The sequence below is a fragment of the Papilio xuthus genome, unplaced genomic scaffold, assembly GCF_000836235.2.
Source record: "Papilio xuthus unplaced genomic scaffold, Pxut_1.1 DF825946.1, whole genome shotgun sequence".
NCBI classification, from domain to species: Eukaryota; Metazoa; Arthropoda; class Insecta; order Lepidoptera; family Papilionidae; genus Papilio; species Papilio xuthus.
In genome coordinates, this window is record NW_013532703.1 from 14,702,558 (window position 1) to 14,721,420 (window position 18,863).

At 32.7% G+C, this 18,863-nt stretch overlaps 5 protein-coding genes across 5 annotated transcripts; all 5 read right to left on the reverse strand.

The window, feature by feature from the left end:
• Positions 1-297: 297 nt before the first annotated feature.
• On the reverse strand, positions 298-3,460 carry LOC106124443 (deoxyribodipyrimidine photo-lyase-like). Its single transcript, XM_013321113.1, has 7 exons — positions 2,946-3,460; positions 2,656-2,858; positions 2,421-2,579; positions 2,089-2,287; positions 1,795-1,987; positions 1,414-1,655; positions 298-1,087 (listed from the first exon to the last, which is right to left on the reverse strand). The coding sequence occupies exons 1-7, from the start codon at positions 3,319-3,321 to the stop codon at positions 921-923; spliced, it is 1,539 nt and encodes a 512-aa protein (XP_013176567.1). The 5' UTR covers positions 3,322-3,460; the 3' UTR covers positions 298-920.
• A 450-nt stretch (positions 3,461-3,910) lies between these two features.
• LOC106124445 (deoxyribodipyrimidine photo-lyase-like) lies at positions 3,911-6,536 on the reverse strand. Its single transcript, XM_013321115.1, has 7 exons — positions 5,890-6,536; positions 5,605-5,807; positions 5,213-5,371; positions 4,933-5,131; positions 4,675-4,867; positions 4,352-4,593; positions 3,911-4,213 (listed from the first exon to the last, which is right to left on the reverse strand). Exons 1-7 carry the CDS (start codon positions 6,251-6,253, stop codon positions 4,068-4,070), a joined length of 1,506 nt encoding a protein of 501 aa, XP_013176569.1. The 5' UTR covers positions 6,254-6,536; the 3' UTR covers positions 3,911-4,067.
• Positions 6,537-6,613: 77 nt separating this feature from the next.
• Positions 6,614-9,827, reverse strand: LOC106124444 (deoxyribodipyrimidine photo-lyase-like). The gene is made up of 7 exons (XM_013321114.1): positions 9,246-9,827; positions 8,916-9,118; positions 8,340-8,498; positions 7,875-8,073; positions 7,600-7,792; positions 7,278-7,519; positions 6,614-7,051 (listed from the first exon to the last, which is right to left on the reverse strand). Exons 1-7 carry the CDS (start codon positions 9,613-9,615, stop codon positions 6,885-6,887), a joined length of 1,533 nt encoding a protein of 510 aa, XP_013176568.1. The 5' UTR covers positions 9,616-9,827; the 3' UTR covers positions 6,614-6,884.
• Positions 9,828-9,915: 88 nt separating this feature from the next.
• Positions 9,916-15,346, reverse strand: LOC106124441 (ankyrin repeat and MYND domain-containing protein 1). Its single transcript, XM_013321110.1, has 15 exons — positions 15,096-15,346; positions 14,629-14,802; positions 14,336-14,545; positions 14,013-14,210; positions 13,747-13,943; positions 13,546-13,666; positions 13,288-13,471; positions 12,704-13,199; positions 12,451-12,619; positions 11,961-12,170; positions 11,614-11,853; positions 11,391-11,529; positions 10,984-11,179; positions 10,341-10,674; positions 9,916-10,148 (listed from the first exon to the last, which is right to left on the reverse strand). Exons 1-15 carry the CDS (start codon positions 15,219-15,221, stop codon positions 9,939-9,941), a joined length of 3,204 nt encoding a protein of 1,067 aa, XP_013176564.1. The 5' UTR covers positions 15,222-15,346; the 3' UTR covers positions 9,916-9,938.
• Positions 15,347-15,810: 464 nt separating this feature from the next.
• LOC106124122 (phospholipid scramblase 2) lies at positions 15,811-18,446 on the reverse strand. Its single transcript, XM_013320588.1, has 7 exons — positions 18,238-18,446; positions 17,798-17,860; positions 17,499-17,639; positions 17,061-17,278; positions 16,517-16,684; positions 16,093-16,242; positions 15,811-15,949 (listed from the first exon to the last, which is right to left on the reverse strand). The coding sequence occupies exons 1-7, from the start codon at positions 18,293-18,295 to the stop codon at positions 15,893-15,895; spliced, it is 855 nt and encodes a 284-aa protein (XP_013176042.1). The 5' UTR covers positions 18,296-18,446; the 3' UTR covers positions 15,811-15,892.
• Between the last annotated feature and the right edge of the window lie 417 nt (positions 18,447-18,863).

Genomic DNA, 18,863 nt, shown 5'->3' on the forward strand with positions numbered 1-18,863 from the left:
TCATGCATGATGCACCTATATAATAGCCATGCGCGATGGTTGTATGGGCACTCTAACTTTATTACTTTAGATTAAAGCAATAAAACAAAAATCAGTACTAACTTTATAGCACAAATAACTAATTGTAACTACAGGTACTTGATTAAAACAATTAACATTATTGTAAACATTTTATTAGGGACATAACATGATTTTTTGTACAACAGCTATTTTAACCCTTAAATGGACAATGTTGTTTTTAAACAACATACTAAACATCACAGATAAAATTATCTTTATTTTATTTTTTTGTTAATTTTGACAACTAGTTCTTATTTCTAAAAAAAATAGTAAATTCATGTCTAGATTTTTTTACTCATTTTTCCTAGACAGTAATACATGTCTATTACACAAATATATTTTTTTAAAACGTAAAAAAAAAATCGTCCATTTAAGGGTTAATAATTACTATGTTAAACCCATTAAATGGCACTAACGCTACATAAGACTTATAATGAGGTAGATTCATATTACATTTTAAAAAGTGCTAAAGCAGTAAGTAAACTATACAACAATGGTATAATAACAGTAAAAACATAATTATTTTGTTCACAACCATAACTGAGATTAATATTGCTTAATTTGTTTAAAAAATATAAACAGTACTTAGTTTATTACAGTATTGTATATAAAATGTGTCGAGCGGAGTATTATTTTTTATAACATGTTCTTCTCAATATTACATACTTTTTATTAATACATTAGGACTAATTACATAACAGTGCCCTTTTTCACGAAAATAAACCAACATCAATGAGTTGAGTAATCTGATTGAATCATCTGTTATATTATAATAAATGTATGTTTCCTATTCACTTAATTCTTAAAGTACCGTCATCAAAACATATAAGAACACATAGTGGTATTATATGTATTCTTGTCTACTTCGCAGCAATATATTTATGTTTCTTTCCTCCATATTTCTCCACAAAGGCGTTGACGTCAAACTTTCGTTTGCAGTAGTCATAGCTTATGTACCTTACCTTACCAAATACCGCGCGCTCTGTCCAGCCGTGATCATGGACCCCACTTATTGACCACATACAACCTGTAATATATATTTTTTTAGATGTCAACAAACAAGCAACCATTTTATAATAGTAAAAGAATGTGTGTGGTGTCCCTAGATACTATCATTAATTTATTTATCAAGGCAAAAGATTTATATTTTTTACATGTAACAAATAAACACAAAATCTACTAGACTTATTAATAACATTCCTATGGCATTAGAAAGCTACAGTATCACTGAGGGACATAGATTATATTTTCACCATTTTTTTTAATAAAGTTGTCTAGATTAGTAAAAAGTTTACAAATGCAATCCCGACTTAATACTAATTTATCATTTTAAGTACAATAATGTCTAATTACCAGCATATCCATTAGGGTCTCTTCCATCTATACTGTAATGATCATTTAAATATATTGCATATTTGAGTGCATCCTCTGGACTCGGTGTCCATTCTAGAATCTTCTTGCCCCAGTACATGCGCATAAAGCCATGCATCTTGCCTTCTTTGAGCAGCTGCAGTTGTGCTGAATTCCACAGTTCGTCATGAGTTTCTGCTTTAGACAGCTGTTCTAATGAGTATATGTGGGTTCGTTTGTCTTTTCTGAAAAAGAAAATGAGATAATAGTAGCTTATAAATGATATTCATAATTTTTAAAAGAAGTTCATTTGAGTAACTCAGCTTTCAGCAAACTGGCAGGATTGTCAAATAATAAAAATGTGTACCCTGAAAATATACAAACCTATGATCTTCTAAAGTCTTCTGAGCCCAGTTATAAGCACCTTTAATATCATCATAATGGTCGCTATAAAAGCAGAAGTTGTCTGCTAACTCTCTATGAGAGACTGCTTCTTCCATGTACAGTTTTACACTCTCTTCATATTGAAATTGATAGTTTTGAACATAAAGAGCTACTCTTTGTACTGAAATTTGACCTAAGAATTTTTTTTATATTTGTTAGAAAGTACAAAAGAGTGAAACAAGTACTATTTACTCATGTACTGATCTTGAGAAAAAACGAAAAATAATACAATACCAAAATGAAACCATGGTGATAGATTGCTCAGAGCATCTTCTGTGGGGTCATTACGTTTGTCAGCAAAGATCTTTAATCTCTTCTCAAGGAAACTCTTTAATGTCTTCATAGCTTCATCATAACCTGGATTGGCCCACTCTATTGGTCCCACTGTCTTGTCAGCTTCTCTAGTCTCAATTGCCTTGTCCCAATCTATTGCCTAAAAAATGGAATTAAAAAAGTATAAGTCATAATGACTTGGAATGTGTTGCAATATTTTCATTTAATTAAATATTAATTTAAAATTTCAAGATCAAACTTGAAATCATTTTGAAATCGGATAGAAAATATACCTCTGCTGTAAAGTTGCTTTCATAAGGATGCTCAATTAAAGGTGGGAACTCAGTAAGATATTCCTCTAGCTTGCCATTGATTTTAGTTCTTATGTTCCATATTGTATACTCCTGCTTCTTTGAAGTTACCCAGCAAGGCACTATATTGTGTGCATCTACCTGAAAATTAATTAAATCCTTATACTTGGAAATAAATAGGCAGTTTGATGTAATCAAAATAGTGATTGTATTTAACCTGAACTAAAGGTATATCCTCTTTCAACTTCCCCTTCAATTCTTCAACCCATTTCATTGGTGTCCTCAGAGGAAGAAAGTCACACACAACTGCCCCAATCTTTTTGTCAATAACCCATTGAGGCAAGACATCGGGAGCATTTCCTTCTAGTAAATGGAATGGTATATTTAAATTATTACACTCTTCTGCAACTTTTTCTAAACCTAAAAATAAGAGAATATGTTAAGTAACATCTAATTAGTTAAAGTGTAACTTCAATAGGGATATTAAAATACAAAACTTGATATTACCTTTCATCAAAAAGTGAAGCTGTCTCAATGAAATATCTGAAGTTTTTGCACTTAAACAAAAACAGACATGTAGGGGAACCTGGTTCTTAAGAGCGAGCTTCTGCGCGAAAAGAAATGCCCAGTTGTCCTGAACTCTACAGTCTCTCGACATCCAATAAACAATACCTTTACAATAGTCAGGCACAAGTTGTTCTTGAGATATTATACGGACGCGGTTTTTATTAAAAGCAAAATCCAATATAGAATCTGCGGTATTTTCTCGCTTTTTTTGTATTTCATTTATAAAATTGGTAAGATCTGTTTTCGTTATTTTACATTCAACTTTTGGTTTTGAAGTTGCCGAAGACAACTTTTTTCTTTTAGCAGCAGTTGACATTTTTAAAGCTCAGAGCTTTGAGTATTTGCAAAAAAATTACCTTTCTTTTAAAATGTTCCTTTACCTCTTTGTATCAGACTTTATCGATGTTAATCCATTACAAATATTTGTAATTAATAATTTTATACTTTGCCCGTTACCCGCGTTTTATAAAAGAAATAGCAGTTAACGTCAATGTCACGTTTTAAAGCAGTGTTACCATAGTTCTTAATAACCTAATTAATTCACCAACCGAGCAGAGGCGAGGCACCTTTTTTAATAAGTACCATCTTAGCAAGCAGGCTGCCGCCTGAATTCGACGTATCGGTGAAGCGGCCGCTGCTCAGAGACATCTGTAATTGTAGATGCCTTACCTATATTTAACCGCCAGAGAAAAGGCACAGAAAGAGAATATTTCCCCTTCCAATACTCTTCCATCAAATCCACTTCCTCTTTTTTTCCTTTTCTTATAAGGTGGAAATATATTTGACCATTCTCAGAATGGATATCTGGATTTATTATTACAGGAAAAATAAATGAAACTTAGATTCTAGGGTTACAAGATGGCGTAACATTTTAATGGTAATAGCAATTCATATTACATTTAATATAAGCTAGATATCGCTTTTTTATACTTTCACATTCCTCCTTAACATTAATTTTCTATGTTATGTACAAGACAATCTAACCGTCATAAATATTCATCAAGATATGTGTATAATTGTATATTTCTAAAAAATTAAAATGTTTCTTATTTATAGCACCTGTTATTTTATTTCTGTATAACGTTGGACAAAAGCATCAACATCAAACTTTCGTCTGCAACCATTACAGTTCATGTACCTTACTCTACCAAACACTGGCCTGTCCACGCAGCATTTATCAAGAAGACCACATATTGCAACCATACAACCTGGGAAATTAAGGTCAATATTTAGGATTATTATTACTAATTATACATGAACATATCTTTTTTTTTATGTTTGTGCATAAATGCCATATATTGAATTTAACAAGTAAAATATACATTTACATGTAAATCTGTACCAACCTGCATACCCATTAGGGTCTCTGCCATCTATACTGTAACAATCATTCAAGTGAATTGCAAATTTCAAAGCATCCTCTGGGTTTGATGTCCATTCTAGAATCTTCTTTGCCCAATATAGTCGTAGAAATCCATGCATTTTGCCCTCTTTGACCAATTGCAATTGAGCTGAATTCCAAAGGTCTTCATGGGTTTTGGCAGCAGACAACTGTTCTAAAGTGTAATTGTGTGTTCTTTCATCATCTCTGAAGTAGAAATTTTAGTTTTAGGGATAATGGTTAGTAGCCGAAGCTTAACATAATCAATTAGTAAAAAATAATGCATACCTATGTTCACTTAAACTCTTTTGAGCCCAATTATAGGCACCTTTCAAACTGTCATAATGTTCATTATAAAAGCAGAAATTTTCTGCTAGTTCTCTACGTACAATAGCCGCATCAAAGTAAGCATCAACATTTTCTTTGTACATCGATTTGTATTTCTGAACACACAGTATAACTCTTTGGTGCGATATATGACCTGTAAGTTGTGATTATTTTTAACATGTAAATAAAAAAAAAGATACAGTATTTCAATATAATTACCAAAATGAAACCAAGGTGATAAATTGCTTAATGCATCTTGTGTAGGATCATTTCGTTTTGTGGCGAAAATCTTAAGTCTCATTTCTAGGAAATTCTTTAACATCTTCATGGCTTCTTCGTAACCTGGACTGGCCCACTCTATTGGTCCTACAGATTTGTCAACTTCGGTGGCCTTAATAGCTCCATCCCAGTCTATAGGCTACAGACAATATACTTTTTTATAGAACTAGTATTAAAAAAAAATTCTAACATAATTTACTTCAAGTACATAAATAATTACCTTTGGATCAAAGTTTCTAGTATAAGGATGCTTGATTACCGGTGGAAACTCAGTTAAGTATTCATCTAATTTGGAATAAATTTTATTTCTCATACCCCACACTGTGAGCTCCTGTTTTTCAGAGGCTATCCAACAAGGTATTATGTTATGTGCATCCACCTGGTATAAACATACAAATATTACTATAACTAATTTTAGCAGTAAATTGAATACATCCAAGTTACATCTCTTAACAGACTTTTGTTAGATAGGTCGACATTTGCCAATGTGCTACATATTTAAATGTAAAATGTGTATTATGATGTGGAGGAGCACATTGCACAGCAAGCAAATAACCTTGAGTCTCCATCATTTTTGAAAAGGACTTTACATTCAAAATAATAAACACTAACCTGAACTAAAGGCACATCTTTTTTAATTATCTTTTTAACTTCTTCAAGACAGTTCTTTGCTACTTTTAGAGGACAGAAATCACACACTACTGCACCAATTTTGTGCTCAATTATCCATCTTGTTAGTACATTGTTATCATTACTTCTTAATAGATGGAATGATATATTTAATCTTTTACATTCTTCGGCAACTCTTTCTAATCCTGAAATTTAAAATTATGAGAAATTTAGTGCCATAAAATTAAAAGGTTAGACCTTAAATAGCTATTTATTTGGTATTTATACCTTTTATTAAAAAATGTAACTGTCTCATAGATAAATCTAAATATTTATCAAATAAACAATAGCATACATGTAGAGGAACTTCGTTTTTAAGAGCAAGTTTCTGCGCAAACAGAAATGCCCAGTTGTCTTGAACTCTGCAGTCTCTCGACATCCAATAAACAACACCCTCGCAATAATCGGGTACAAGCTGTACTTTTGATATTATACGAACTCGTTTTTTGTTAAAATCATAATTCAAAATTGAATTAGCAGTATCTTCCCGTTTCTTTTGTATCTCATTCATAAAATCTGATAACGTTGGTTTTGTGGTTGTATTTTCAATGTTTGATGATGCCAGTTTCCTTTTCTTTGCCGCCGAAGGCATCGTATAGCTTTGGATTCACTGATTTTTTTATTAATTTACAGTTGTAATATGTAATTTGTTTCAATTTTACATTAAGGCTTGAATTTCGGCATAAAATATCATAATATTGCCCCTTGCCGCCTTTTTGGAAGTCAATGTCATTTGTCAATGACAGAATTGTAAAGTTAAAATGAATATAGATTATACAGTAGAGTAAAAAACAATCCTGCTCCTTCAACCTCTAGTTCACAGCTTCAGGTTAGTATCGATGATTATTTTAAAAAAGCAATTGCTCACTAACACATACAATGCATAATTTGTCATCTACCAATATAATATATAAATAGAAAATAAAAGAACATTTTGTGATCAACGTTTTATTTTTAAGTTTGATTTTTGCTATGTAGAAATATTTCGTTTTCTTTGATGTCGTTTTACTAACAGAATTTGTTACATGCGAAAACTCATCTCAGAAAAGGCTATGCTACTTATCCTTAAAACATATTTACAGAAAAAATATTTTTGTAGAAAAATTATTAAATCATTTATCTTTTTGTAGATACTCTTTCAATTGACTGCAATAATAACTTATTTGTAGTATATAGCAAATACACCATTACTGTAATGTCCTTAATTTGTGCAATAAATTAAATTACTTAGCAGCAATGTACTTGTGTTTCTTTCCTCCATAGTGTTCAACAAAAGTGTCAATGTTGAATTTTTTCTTGCATCCATTATAATTCATGTACCTAACTTGACCAAATACTGCTCGTTCTACAAAATTCGTGTCGTGTATACCACATATTGACCGCATACATCCTGCAAAAGAGCTAAAGTTAGAAATTCTAACTATCTATGGAATCCAGATTCAGAGACACAGCTTAATTTTAATCTTAGTAATATAATAAACGCGAACGTTTAGATGGAGGGATAGATGGGCTCAACAGATCTCGGTGAAATTGGCATAAGTGTAGAACATAGTCAAAGCTTTTTTTTAATTCCGCGCAAACGGAGTCGAGGGGGACAGCTATTGTGCATTACTTACCAGCATACCCATTAGGATCTCTGCCATCTATACTGTAATGATCATTCAAGTAAATTGCATATTTGAGTGCATCCTCTGGACTCGGCGTCCATTCTAGAATCTTCTTGCCCCAGTACATCCGGATAGAGCCATGCATCTTGCCTTCATTTACAAGCTGTAGTTGTGCAGAGTTCCAAAGCTCATCATGAGTTTCTGCTTTGGCAAGTTGTTCTAATGTATAAATGTGTGATCTTTTATCATTCCTAAAATTAGTTATAAAACTTTACTTACTAAATTTGTTTAAATTTTGATAATCTTAGTGATACAAAAAGAAATAACAAACCTATGTTTATCTAAAGTTTTCTGTGCCCAATTATCAGCTCCATTTAAATTGTCATAATTTTCACAGTAAAAACAGTAGTTGTCAGTCAATTCGCGCCGAACAATAACTACTTCCAAGAATGCATTCACACTCTCCATATATTGTATTTTGTATTCTTGGACACATAGAGCAACTCGTTGTGCTGAAATCTGACCTGTTATAAATATGTACAGTTTTTTTAAGTTAGTTATATTGATATTATGTGGTAAAAGCTTTGAAAGTAAAAAAAATATTACCAAAATGAAACCATGGTGATAAATTGCTCAGAGCATCTTCTGTAGGGTCATTTCGTTTGTCAGCAAAGATCTTTAATCTCTTCTCAAGGAAACTCTTTAATGTTTTCAAAGCTTCATCATAACCTGGATTAGCCCACTCTATTGGTCCCACTGTCTTGTCAGCTTCTCTAGTCTCAATTGCCTTGTTCCAGTCTATCGGCTATAACCAATTGAAAACTTGAATAGCAATGCAATCCAGACATTTATTATTGATATATGTATTATTCTAAGCATTACAAATATTTTGTATGGAACAGTAGTAATAAAAATGGTTAAGGTGACAGAAAGAACATGGCTATATGTGACAAAAGGTTACATCTTTACCTAATTACATATACATGTAACCTTTTCATTGAATGAGTTGATATCAAGTAAATAGAAAGTAAGGTATCTTTTGCCACTTTTACTAAAAAAAAAAATCATTACCTCAGATTCAAAACTGCTTGTGTATGGATGCTTTATAACTGGTGGGAACTCAGTCAAGTATTCATCTAGCTTGGAATTAATTTTACATCTCATACTGTATATGGTGTGGACCTGTTTGTCTGCAGCTATCCAGCAAGGTACAATGTTATGGGCATCCACCTGTAATCAACCAATTGAAAGACATACTTTGTTTTGTTGCTAAGAGAGTAATGATGATTTATGTATTTGAGGCTTTCATTATGTATTTGAGGCTTTTTTTTAGAGGAAGCAGAGGCTGTGATGGAGGGAAGTGTCAAGTAAAATATTTGCTAAGAAAAAGTAGGTATTTAGTTGGCAATGTAATTTTTTTTAATTGTTTGCATTGTTAGTCAATATTAAGTCCTTTACAGGCTTATTAGGTGACGGATGCAGATGCGGAGTTATGATTTTATACAAAAGTTTCACATTTGCAGAGGCACAGGGGAATTCTGTTAGTATATTTGTTTTAAAAACTCATATTTCAAGCTCACAAAGGCTTATAAATTTTAACTAATAGCTATAACTTTCAATCAGTTTATTTGTTTGTATTATCATTACCTGTATGAAAGGGACATCTGTTCTGAATTTATTTTTAGCATTCTCGACCCAAGTCGTTGGTAACCTCAGGGGATTGAAATCACACACAACTGCTCCAATCTTGTGGTCAGTAATCCATTGTGGTAGAACATTATCACCGCTTCCTTCCAGCAAATGGAATAAAATATTTAATTTCTTACATTCCGCAGCAACTTTTTGTAAACCTAGAAACACAATACTTTAATTATAATTTGTTGAAATACATTTGTTTCAGTTGAACTCTAGAGTACTATTTCACATTGAAATATATAGAGTTTATTAGAATATAATAAGATTACAATTTTTTTTTACCTTTGACTAAAAAATGGAATTGTCTTAAAGATGCATCCAAATATTTCTCAACCAAACAAAAACAGACATGCAGGGGAACCTGGTTCTTAAGAGCGAGCTTCTGAGCGAACAGCAATGCCCAATTGTCCTGCACTCTGCAGTCTCTCGACATCCAATAAACGATACCTTCACAATAGTCAGGCACAAGTTGAACTTGTGAAAATATACGTACACGCTTTTTATGAAAATCAAAATCTAAAATTGAATCAGCAGTCACGTCTCGTTTCTTTTGGATATTATTTATGAAGTCAGCAAGACTCGACTTGCTTATTTTGTTTTTGAAGCCCCCAGAAGCAATTGATAACTTTTTTTTCTTTGCGGGTGGAGCCATTTTTCTAACATAATATAATATGGTTCAGCTTTTCACAATGGGTTACGCTTATTTATATAAAAAAGTTTGTATTAAATTCTTAATTTTTTACCCAGCCCGCCTTTTTTTGCCCATATTGTCAATGTCACGGTGATAATTGTTTTAGTGTGACCACATTTTTGATACCTACAGTTTAAGGAAAGGAAACTATTTTTTTAGTAGATTTTTTTAATTTTGTTAAGATTAAAGGAAGGATTATTAAAATTGTTTGAGTGTGCATTATCGTTTCTGATTTAAATTGCAAATAAAATTAAACGTAAATTATTACACAAAACATTTTAATGTTAGCTATGTGAACCAAAATTAGAGTCGCTATTAGAATTTGGAAAATACATTTTCTTTAAATTATAGCTACAGGGATGGCAGTCGTCTCTATCAACGTTTGATTTTAAACATTCATTATTGCAAAAGTAAACACTTTTACACAAGGAACATACGACTTTTTCTTCCTTTAAAGGCAGACAACATTCGAAGCACACGTTGTATTTGATTGTCTGTAAATTAATTAATATCAGATTAATATCTAGATTTTAATTAATCATTGTAGAGCCATATTATCAAAACTATTGAAATAGCATCGAAACAGTATCAAAATTAACCTACATGCGATTGTATAGAAGTTAAGGAAGAGGGTTGATGGAATATATACCATGTATTGATAATATATTAAAAATAGTAACACTTACATCATCTTTAGCTTCTTTAATAGCGGTGTAATAATTAGTTACCGTGGACAAATCCTTTACCATTTCATGTTTACGAATATAATTCCGTACTTCTTTTTCAATTGTAGCTTTCTCATGTGCAGTTACTTTTACATCGAAGTAAGTTTTATCATTTATGTATCGGCAGCAATGGAATACAATGCAGAGTAAATATTTCAAAACAGTTTTATCATTTTTAATACTTTTACTTAGATTTGTCCAAATTTCTAGACAATCTGGTATTGTAAGCCACAAACTAATGCCAGTTTTATCTGTAATTTCTTTTAGTATCATGTTCCAGTGTCGATGTTTATATCTATGAAACGATAAAAAATTAAATGAAAAGGTAAGATATTTTTTTATAATTGGTATAGAAAGTACAAATGATAATTACGTCCTACAAGGTGATTAAGTATTTAATTACTGTGCACTTAATAAGAGACTAGCTATTGCCCGCGAGTCCGTCCGCGCGGAAATAAAAAAGAACACTTATAATTAAGTACTAATGTAGCCTATGTGTTTTTCCAGACTGTTCTGGAGAGACCTTGAAATGAATATCCATCTATCCAACCATCCAAACATTCGCAATTATAATATTAGTAATATAATAATACCGATATCGTACTTGTTAATAGTCTTGATTAATTCATTAACGAATTTTGCTCGTAGCCAACGAACGTGCGAGAGTCGAGCCAGATCCATAACGAGATGTAACGCCAGTTTATATTCATCAATATCGGTGTGAATTGCCTTCTGCTTTGACACTCCTTTGTCAACGTTAGATTTACCATTCTTTTTCACTTTTTGTTCATGTTTACTTACTAATGAAAAAATTTAAGAATTTGATTTCTTAAAAGATAGTTTGTAGTAAATATGCTAGATTTAATAAAAAGTAACATGATATGTTTTTAGTCTTGGATCGTATTGGATAAGATAAAGTTTGTAAATCATAAATACGTTCCATTTTAAGTACGTGCTCTATTCCCTAGCACTTAAAAATAGAGATAAAGAGTAAGCGTATGAAGTACTAACCAGATGGACTATGCTTAACATCCGAGCTGTCGAGTCCATCGAGAAACTTCCTTGCGTATACGAAAAAGTTATCAAATTCTTCTGCTTCATTTTGGCAAGGTCTAAAAGGGTCAGCACCTCGCAGTAATAAGTTTGTCAACTAAAAAGATTCGATGTAAAATTATTAAACTTAAAAAAAAAACTAAAAATGTTTGTCATAGTACTGATAGTTCAGTTTACATACAATTTCAAGACGCTCCTTGGCTTCGAATGTCTTAAAAAACGATAATGCAAACATTTTTATTAATATTGTTTGCTTAGATTGATTAATAACTTCGTTAAGGTCAACTTTCGAATGACTTATGAATACATCAAAGACATCAGCTCCTTTTGACATCGCTATGTCTATTGCTGACCGACCATTAAATTGTTCTATGGGACTGCAATTGTAAGTTAGGAGAAGATCAATAATCTCCCGACGAATCTGTTAAAAAAATGAATATTTATCAAAAAACTAAAAAAATACTTGGATATATTCGTTTGATAAAATAAATAAAATAGTCTAGTAAATAAAATTTTATAAAGTTTCACCTCTTCTTCCATGGGACCATCAACTGCCTTCGTTAATACCGCATGTAGAAGAGTTGGTCCTGGTGTTATGAATTCCGTAGAATCTCGAGGCTTGAATGGCAGACGATGTGTGCCATCCGCACCGTTTTCGAGTAACGTACGTATAACGTTCAAATTATCCATTGAAAATTGATAGGAAATAACTATATCAATTGGTGAATATCCAAACACCTAAATAAAATAAAAATAATTAATATCATCGTTGAGCGCACTGCAAGTTACATCGTTCCTAGATTGGTGAACGAACTACCCTCAGATTTGATTAAATGTTTCTCACGAAAAAACATAAAGTGCAAGCTCAAAACCGGTGTCCGGAAGACCTTAACGCTTGTAACAAATCAATGAGGTTTATTTAGCGTTATATGTTTATTTGTATTCAAAATTGTATTGTTAAATAAAAAAAAATAAAAAAAAGATAAGGGCGAGATATGAAGTGGTAAAAGTAATTTACATGTGAATAACATTCATTTATATTAGCACCATGGTCGATCAAGTGCTGCACTAAAACACTACTTCCTGATGCTACGGCCATGAAAAGTGCTGGCTGCGGACATTTTATGAGGTTTGGATCAGCTCCATCTGACAGTAACTGCACTATTGTAGATAACATTCTTTGGCAGCTGAGAAAAGGAAAGATATGGAAATTAGAAGAAGTTCTTAATTAAACAATCACCCATCAGTAAAAAGAACCGTTTAAAATCTACATTTCATTTTCACTTCTATCTGTGAAATTCGCTGAACCAGTGGTATCCTTTTGTTGAGGAATATCGTTTGTCGATTTGGGTACTTTAGCTGGAACTGGAGTTCCCTTTTTAGCGTTTTTATCAGTAGTTTTCTTTTGCTCTTCCATTTCATTATCTAACATCTCATTGGTAATGTCATTGACTGCAAAAAGGTATGAAATATTGCTTCCAGATGTAGGTCTTGAGAATAACTCTGCTACGTTTGCCACATACTCATCTAAAATTGACATAAATACGTCTTCACTATTTTCAATATCGGCATCTCCTTTATCTAAAGTTGTATCTTGCACTGATAAGTTTGTTAGAGTTTTTCTAAATTGATCTTTTAGTGACATCATAGATTTTGTTTTCTTTTGAGGTTTTAAAATTTTACTCGGATTTTTCGCGAGACCGTTAAGTTTCTGGGGAGACGATATATTCTTTTCTAAATACCATTCACAGACATTTTCTAAAGCCGCTGGAAAGTACGATGGAATATAAAATTAAAGGTAAGCATACAACCTCTTTATTGAAATTGGAAAATATTAAATCGGATATTATCTTACGATTCGGTAGCAAGCTTGCTTCTGGTATGAGTGCTTGGGTCATGGCTCTAATAGAAATATTTTGATACGCACAAACGTAACGTATAATAGCAATGCAAAGGGCAGTGCAACAACAATCATTATAATTGTCAATATTAGCTCCGGCGTCAACAAGAAAATGTATGATTTCTATATGATCTCCACACTGTTAAAGAAAAAAATAAAAAAGTTAGGTGAACGATTTTGTATTATTTTAATTGCATTTAAATTTATATTTACCACAGCGTACATCAGTACGTTATTGCCCTGAATATCAGTTAAATCTAGATGGATATTGTTTTCATTTATAAGTTGAACCACTTTTTCCGTATAACCCAAGTAACTGGCCATTAATAAAGTTCTACGACATTATAAGATTATTTTCATGAGATTAAATTCAGAAATAATTTTAAATCAATAAATTACAAAGTCATCTTAAACCTGCAATCCTGTTCGTGCTTTGCTGGTGGTTTTAAATTTTTTCTAGAATCAGTCAGTATACTTGACATTTTTATACTGAAATTAGATCGTTGATGATCATGCGCAAACGCATGTTGCATCATATGCTTTATGATACTATTATTGTTCCAAGAAAAATAAGTTTTATTTTCTTCGATATTCTCAGTGCTTTCTGTAACCTTTGGTTAAACGTTAATTTCATTGAAATATAAAAACATAATTTTTAAGTACTGTTAGTTGCTTCAAACCTTTTCTTTCTTTGTATTTTCTATTAAAATATTGTGGTCTGTTGATGCGTAGTAGACACTGTCGAATAACTCAAGGCAAAACACTGGGCTTGTGATGTCCGTGCAATTTCTTGGGTATAGTTTCGGCCATTTCTTATCAGCTGTTTGTGAATCTAAGCCGTATTGAATCAAAAGTTCTTTGGCTGTATTTTCATTACACTACGAAATTAAATATTTGTAAGATTTTATCGAGATAATTATAATCCCAAAATATTATTCTAGACTTAAGGAATACCTTAGTATTGGTAGGGTCATGATAATAATCTTATTTACAATGGACTTACGGTTTTGGTACATGTTGTCAATAAAGTTCTTTGTGCATCGACGCAAGCTCGACCCGTATTAGTTGAATTTAAATTAAGAATCATGCTGTATGTAGGTGGTATCCAAGCTAGTCGTACTAATTGGTCGCCGAGCCAAAGACCAACGTTTTGCCGAATGTCTAGGCATGATTCAATTCCTGGTCCCAATTTTAAGTTGTAGTAAAATAAACCCTAAATAATTCAAAAGAAATTAATTTCATAAAAGTACTACGTAAAGCGTAATATAAAAAAAAAACTAAGCGTAATGTACTAACATTGAAGACGCGTCCATCTGGATAGGACAGGGTTCCGTAGCCGTGCAGTTTGTTGCAATAAAAATGTCCCTCGTATGTGAAAAAGGCGCCTTCTTTGTCAATATATCGCCAAAAGTATTCTCCTAAGCCATGCATTGTGTCACGTAAGAATTGACCAGAATATCTCTCCAATGACTATAATTAAACAACGGTAATTGTGTCTTTATTACGTAAAACGTATCAAAGAAAAGTGTACACAGGAATTAAATTTCTACTTAATTTATCACAGTTAATATTAACTAAAATATCTTTGATTACGCTACTAAATCTATTTTAAAGGTCATAAGTATTATTGTCGGTGGTTATTTTATGTCAAAGACTTGGCACTGAATGCTGAATTGCGGAATCGTAAGTCGGGAAAAGTGCGAATACATATTGCTATGTTTTTTTATCTTCCTGGTGCGTACACAAAGTGATATTAAAGTTACCTTCGCTCCCGTCCAGTGGTTCTCACCATCGCCATTTCTTCTATTTTCCTCGTCTTTGTTTCCGATGTAATATTGCTCATATGGCCAAGATTTACATTTAATTGTACCACAAAAATGTTGTGACATAGGTAAAGATTATAAAAATTATAAATCTTGTATAAAATCGAGAATAAGCATAATTATAACAAATACATTACAATTCAAATTGTTTAACTGACAAGATCTTATAAAATACAATATGACAGTTGTATGACAATATTCAATAAGTTTATGGGTTTTCTTAGTTCAGTAAACGAATTCCCATGAACGTGATGTCACAATGTTGACTGCGTTGATAACATCAGCAAGAATAATAAAATAAATATTACGATGCACGAATATATTAAATAAAAGAGCCAAAGTATTATAATTAATTCAGTCTCGTCAGTCTTTGTAATTGACAATTAGTGTTCGCGCCCTGTCTTTGGCGCGAGAAAACGCGGGAGCCAATCACAGAGCGAGTTTTAGCTCCCTGGCTTTTGCGTCACAAGTTCATTAATGAGGTACAGAATGTTGTTGTATTGTATTAAATATACATTTTTAGATTAGTATACTACCAGATTAACTCTTGATATTTGGTGCCCTTCGCTTTTTCGTCGTACTGATTTCCCTTACTAATTTGTAACTTTTGAGGATGAGGTACAGGATTGGGAGATTGACAAATTAATTAAATACGTAAAAAACATTATTTGGTTTAATAATAAATGCTAAATAATATAAAAGTACAAATATTTTTAACGTTTGTCCTTAACGACCTTTTAAAAGCAGTTGAATCGCATGCAACTTGACTTAGCCCTTTCAAAATAAGTGTATTCCTGAAACAGACACAAATATTCACTTTTATATTTGTTTTGGTAAACTATTAAAAAATGAAGTTTCATTAAGATTTGCAAAGATAACAAATCTGGTTGTCAAGGTCTATGTGGTCGTCTGACCGACATAAATAAAACAAAAATACCATCAAGAAAGCTGCAGCAAGTAAAAGTGCCTTGTGTTTGGGTTGCACCGCAGTCTCTGGAAACACAAGGGTAGTTGTGAAGTTCACCAACTCACGATCCCAACCGTGGGTTATCTTTCCCGTTTCACGCAACGAATCTCCTGACATTATCTGAAACATTAAAAAATTATGACACATGTGTGTAACATATTTAAAAAATATATATTAAATTTGGTGGGGCATAGCAAACTGGAAGTCCGTGGCCAGAGATAGACCGAGGTGGAAAAAGTTGCTGGACCAAGCCAAGGCCCACAAAGGGCTGTAGAGCTAGCAGAAGAAGAAGAAGAAATTTGGTTGAGTGTTGTTCGGATGCATATTTTTACATATTTAACGAATAGCTTCAACCAAACTTGCAGTCGGTAGTTGAAAATATTTATAAACATACCTTAAATTCCGACAACATAAGCGCGCTCCTCTTCAAGGATGCAGGACCTTCAATTACGAAAAGTACGCAGTCATCAGCGTCGCGCACCAAGTAGAATGGCACCATCCAGGACCACTGCTGGTGCACACGACCCACGTAGTTGCCCGGAGGTGTTACTACTTTCATCTCCTATAACACGCAAAGGTAAAAATATTATATTATATATTTTATAAATATAGATATTGTCGTATTAAGTAAGTAGTCTGCATGCGCCTAACCAGTGTAGCAGCGCTCTGCGTACTGACCATGTAGTAATTTAAAATTTTATACTTATAAATTTAATAATATTGTCAATTAACAGTTAAAATCCTTTCAAGTCATATTAAGGAACTTAATCCGAACGGTATCTAAGCATTCGTATAACTGTACTGCATTCCTTTGGTCGTTGAAAAATTTGAATGTAAAACAGATATTGTGCATTGTGGAAGGCCTAACATAAATAAGTTATAAAAGTAGTAAAAAAAACTATTAAATAGTAGTTTTTTTTTAAAGGAAAAGAACATACTTGTAGCCTACAAGGGAAGAAGCAGGAAGCCCCAGCTAGCCGCCGCCTGAGCACCATAGCCTCCTGGCGTGTGTTGTCATGGAGATGCATGACGAACGCCCGCCCTGTGCCGCAAAGACATCGCTGTGTCGATGTCGACACCTCACTAGCGAAGTATAGCGCCTCGCCGTTTGGCACTCGAATAATATATCGATTTTCAGAATCGATTTTTGATGTAACTGAAAATATGTTTCTATTTCAAAACGACGTTCAGTTTACGGAGAAATTAGCGAGAACATTCATAAAATAATTACGAACGGCTTAAATCTCGTATAATCGTCCTATGACGGCACAGACTAGATCCGGAACTGTCGGAGCTCCATGTCATGCTTCGTCGAATTTGTACATAATACAATATTTTTTAAAATTTTAAATCAAAAGAAATAATGTCTAACTCACGATCATTAAGCTCCACAGTTTGTTGTATAACAAGACTGGATGTGCCGATTAGGAAGTCAAGACCGTGCATAGGAATGAATTGGCCACCGCTACGGGAATGCCAGTTCACCGTGGACACGGGTAATTCAGCTCGACCGCTCTCTGAAATATCAACAGAATGTTTCTTCTAGTCGGTTCTACATCTTGCAGTTCAAGTGAAAATGTAAGCCACTTAAATACAAGGATATGGCCTACCGGCGTCATGCAGTTGTTCCATTACTAATTATTATTTTGAAAGTAATTGTTTCATATTAAATTACCTTGTGCTTGTGACTGTGGCTGTACGCTTATAACGAGATCGGGCCTTAATTTGTTACCGTCATCTGTAAATTGGTTCATTCATTACTATAAGGAAACGTTCATGTAAAAATAATTATAAAATTAATATTTTCGCTTGTTCGGGAATAAAAATTGCTAAGAAAGTTGCAGACACTCCGCGTTATAAGTTCCTTATAAATTGGTTTCATATATTATATTTATTTGTATAATTTTCATCTATAGCGAAAAACAAAATATTGCGAAAGAAAGTGAATTGGGATAGTTGATAGTTTTTTTAATAAAAGTGTAATAGTTTAGTAGAATTTTCATAATGTGACATTTCATTCATTTCCAGGAATTGGAAGTTTTATGAATTTTATCAACAAACAAAATGTATATCTCTATATCTTACAAATAATTTATTTAAAGGGTTTTTTAATACCTTGAGTAGCAGTAGGGTTGTCGATTCCTTCAACATTTCTTTCTGTATTTGTCTCCATAACAATATTGTTTATTTTCTTACTAACAATTTTGTTTGCTAATACATTAGCGGAATGGTTTATCGTCACTGTTGTTCGGTACTTCGCGTCTTATCACTGAATGTGTTGATAAATCTGAATTATCAGTGTAACTCCAACATCGACGTTGTAATACTATCGACTACATTGATATCGTTATTCTAGCCATCATACCGATGGTTTTGAGACCGTAATCCCTCTATAAAATATATCGCCATCCCTGTCATTATCTTTGACAAAATAGAGACAGCAATATGTTTTAAACGAAGATTTTCGTCACAAAAACCGACAACAAATATTTGAAATCAACCGAATTTGTGTAAACTTTTTTTATTTTTGGTTATATTACGGTATATAGTATATTACGATATTGTGTTGTAGAAAAGCTGTTGAAAAGAAGTGTCGTACTTGTTTTTTTTATCAGGGAAGGGGGTAAACTAGTAGCGGGAAAACCGGGATGTTCATCAACGCCGTGGACGACGACAATACCAGAGGACAATACTCTGGTGGCCTTTGAGATGGTGATACGCTCGATTCTTGAAGAACCCTA